At 58.2% G+C, this 3,049-nt stretch overlaps 1 protein-coding gene across 1 annotated transcript; it reads left to right on the top strand.

The window, feature by feature from the left end:
- The first annotated feature begins 338 nt into the window (after positions 1-338).
- SIT1 (signaling threshold regulating transmembrane adaptor 1) lies at positions 339-2,151 on the top strand. Its single transcript, XM_006064357.4, has 5 exons — positions 339-749; positions 868-1,003; positions 1,091-1,149; positions 1,244-1,305; positions 1,394-2,151. Exons 1-5 carry the CDS (start codon positions 683-685, stop codon positions 1,625-1,627), a joined length of 558 nt encoding a protein of 185 aa, XP_006064419.1. The 5' UTR covers positions 339-682; the 3' UTR covers positions 1,628-2,151.
- The last annotated feature ends 898 nt before the right edge of the window (positions 2,152-3,049 follow it).

Genomic DNA, 3,049 nt, shown 5'->3' with positions numbered 1-3,049 from the left:
TGAAGTGGACTGGAGGAGGGAGTCAAGCTTCCTCTATCCTCTAAATCTATTACTATTATACCAGTAATAATAACAATAACAAAAGTCATTCTTAACCCCTGTCCCTTGGTTGTGGGGCAGCCTCAGCATGTGGTGGGATTGTAGGCAGAAGGGGGCCTCCTCATCCCATTTTCACTTTGTAGCATGCCCACTGAGGATTATGTCCTCCCTCTCCTTATTCTCTGTCAAGGGACTCAGCGCTGGAGAGAAAAGGCAGACACCCTGGGGCAGAAAGTAATCTCCATCATAAGGCCTGGCTTGTCTTGTAGGTCCTGCCTCATGCCACTTCTGCCCGCCTTGGGGTCTTCAAGAGCTCACATGCCCAGTGTTCAATAAACTCAGGCCTGCCTCTTTTCTGACTGAAATGGGTACAGAGTACAGGGGAAGGGTGGGGGTGGGGGCGGAAGCTTAAGAGCTACTGGGTGGTGCAGGTGCAGGCACAGGGTGGTGTCTTTGTTCTTTAACTCATCCCTCCCCTCCCCCTTGTTCCCCTCCCCCTTCCTCCCCGGAAATCAGCGACTTTGCCACCACCGGTATTGGAGATGCTGAGCTGTGGGGGTCAGGCCCAGAGAGGGGTGGGAGTAAAGGCGGCTGCCACAGCTGTCAGATCATAAATCAGGCTGATCCTTTGGCTCAGGCCAGGATGACTACAGCAGGCCAGAGCAGACTCTGCAATTGCACGGATCATCCCACTGATGAGCTACTGACCGGTGAGCTGGGCGGGGCAGGGGCAGGGGGAGGGGTCACGTGGCCCCATGTCCCACTTGCTGGGCCCTGGAGGGTTAGGCTGGGCAGTAACACTCCCTCCCCACTCTCTCACATCCATAGGAATCCCCTCTTTGACCAAGGGGTGGGGGCTGTGGGCCCTCTTAGGGGCTGTGACCCTGCTGCTCCTCATCTCACTGGCTGTGCACTTGTTCCAGTGGACCAGTGGCCGGAGCAGGAGCCAGCCAGGACATGGACGGTGAGTGGGGGGCAAGAAAGATGGGCTGATCGAGAGTTCCCCCCTTACCAACAAGTCACCTCTCATCCCCTAAACTCTGTGTTGCAGCTCTGGGGAGTCTGTGGAAGACGTCCCTCTGTATGGGAACCTGCATTATCTGCAGACAGGTAGGAAGCTGGCCAAGGGGAGGGGTGCAAGTGGCTAGGTCCTGGGTGCAGGGGGAAGAACAAGATGTGACCAGACTCCTGTTCCCTGCCCCAGGACGGCTGTCTCAGGAACCAGGGCCAGACCCACAGGATTCAGCCCCTGGAGGCCCTGCCAGGGTGAGTCAGTTGTGGCTGAAGAGGGGAGGGAAGGTAGTGGGGGATTTCTCAAGGGTCCCGTGAGCTTCTAACAGCCTTGCATCTCCAGGCTGCAGAGGAGGTGATGTGCTATACCAGCCTGCAGCTGCGGCCTCCTCAGGGCCGAGTCCCCAGCCCTGGAAGCCCCATCAAGTACTCGGAGGTGCTGCTGGACTCCGAGCCAAAGCCCCAGGCCTCAGACCCTGAGCCAGAGCTCTACGCCTCAGTGTGTGCCCAGGGGCGCAGAGCCCGAGCTTCCTTTCCAGACCAGGCCTATGCCAACAGCCATCCCGCACCCAGCTGAGACAGGGGGCCGTTGCATTGGTTACTGCTATCCCGTCTGGGGCCATGACTGTTTCCCAACCACCCCCTGAAGACAGGCAGCCCTTCCTCAGTCACAGGACTGATGGTCCCTGAATTTCCTATCTGAGCTGTGAGGGAGACCTCTCAGAGGAATGGCAGGCCCCGTTTCTTGAGGACAGAGTAAGAAAAGGCAGCGGCCCCTCCCTCCACCTCTTTTTCCCCCCTCTATCTGTTCCTCTCAACCCCCAAACTCCAGATCCTTCCCATTCCACACCTTAGTCTACCCCTGACACCTCCGTGTCTCCTCAGACACCGGAAGTGGGCAGTAAGGGAGGGGTAAAGAGTCTGCAAGGTCAGTGAGGGGTATCCTCCTCAGGAGCCCACAGGCTGGACGGGTCCTGGAATCCAGTGACCTGAGAAACCCAAGCCTGGTCTCTGACTTGAGAAGCCTGGCAGAACACCAGTCTCCATCCTGCCGTCTCTGTCGTGTGCCAAAGTTTTTAAATAAAACTTCTGAAAAAAGTGTTTCGATTTGACCTAGAAAGTGACACACACCTGCAACAGGCCCCACATGGTGGGCGTGTGAAATCTGTTCTCTGTGCAGAGCACTTCTGGGACCATCTACCTGGGGAAAAGGGGCCGCAGCATCAATGATGCAGGGGTGGGTGTTACAGGTGGGGCCGGAGTCCAGTTGCTAGGCCGTCCCCAGGGTTTGCACACAGAGCCTCTCCACTCCCATCACCTGGGCTCTTCAAGCTTCCCAGCCTCTGACCTACCTGCCCAGGGCCATCACCCACGACCTGAGGTCTGGGCCATTTCCCCCTTCAGCCTTTGTCGATCTCCTGACAGACTCTACTGAGGTTTGAGTGGAAAAGAGGGAGAAGCTGAGGCTTTTACTTCCAAACTTCTCTCCTTTCCACTTAGAGTCCCAGAGAAAACCACAGAGTAGGTTTTCTAGGGTTCCTGGACCTCTGAGGACCCCAACCTGGGCCTCCCCAGAAGAGGTCCCAGTCGCGGTTAACAGCAGGCAGCTGGGACTGCGTAGAAGGGAAGGTGGCTTTAGGGGCGGGTACCGGACGTGGGGAACCGCCAGCAGGGATGTGGGGTTCTGAGAGCTGCTGTGCTAAAGACGACTCAATGTGCCCGAGGCCCGGGAGACATGAAACCCTGACCTTGGAAGACGCAAGGGTTGGGGTCCAGCCAGCCTCCTGCGACAAGCCGGGAACCGCCGCGGAGGTCTCAAGCGCCCTCAATCCAGGCCGCAAACCTTGGCCCCTAGACGCCTTCTCGTCACGGGATTCACGCAACGCCCGCGGTCTCGGCTCGCTCAGAACTAAGCCCCGAGCGCCCCCTCCCGACGCGACGCGGCCTCGCCACCACCTCTGCTCAGGCCTATTGTAGCTCGGCCCACAGCATGCTGGGA

Source organism: Bubalus bubalis, chromosome 3 (genome assembly GCF_019923935.1).
Source record: "Bubalus bubalis isolate 160015118507 breed Murrah chromosome 3, NDDB_SH_1, whole genome shotgun sequence".
NCBI lineage: Eukaryota > Metazoa > Chordata > Mammalia > Artiodactyla > Bovidae > Bubalus > Bubalus bubalis.
Note: the sequence above shows the minus strand (reverse complement) of the source record. Positions and strands in the feature narration are given on the sequence as shown.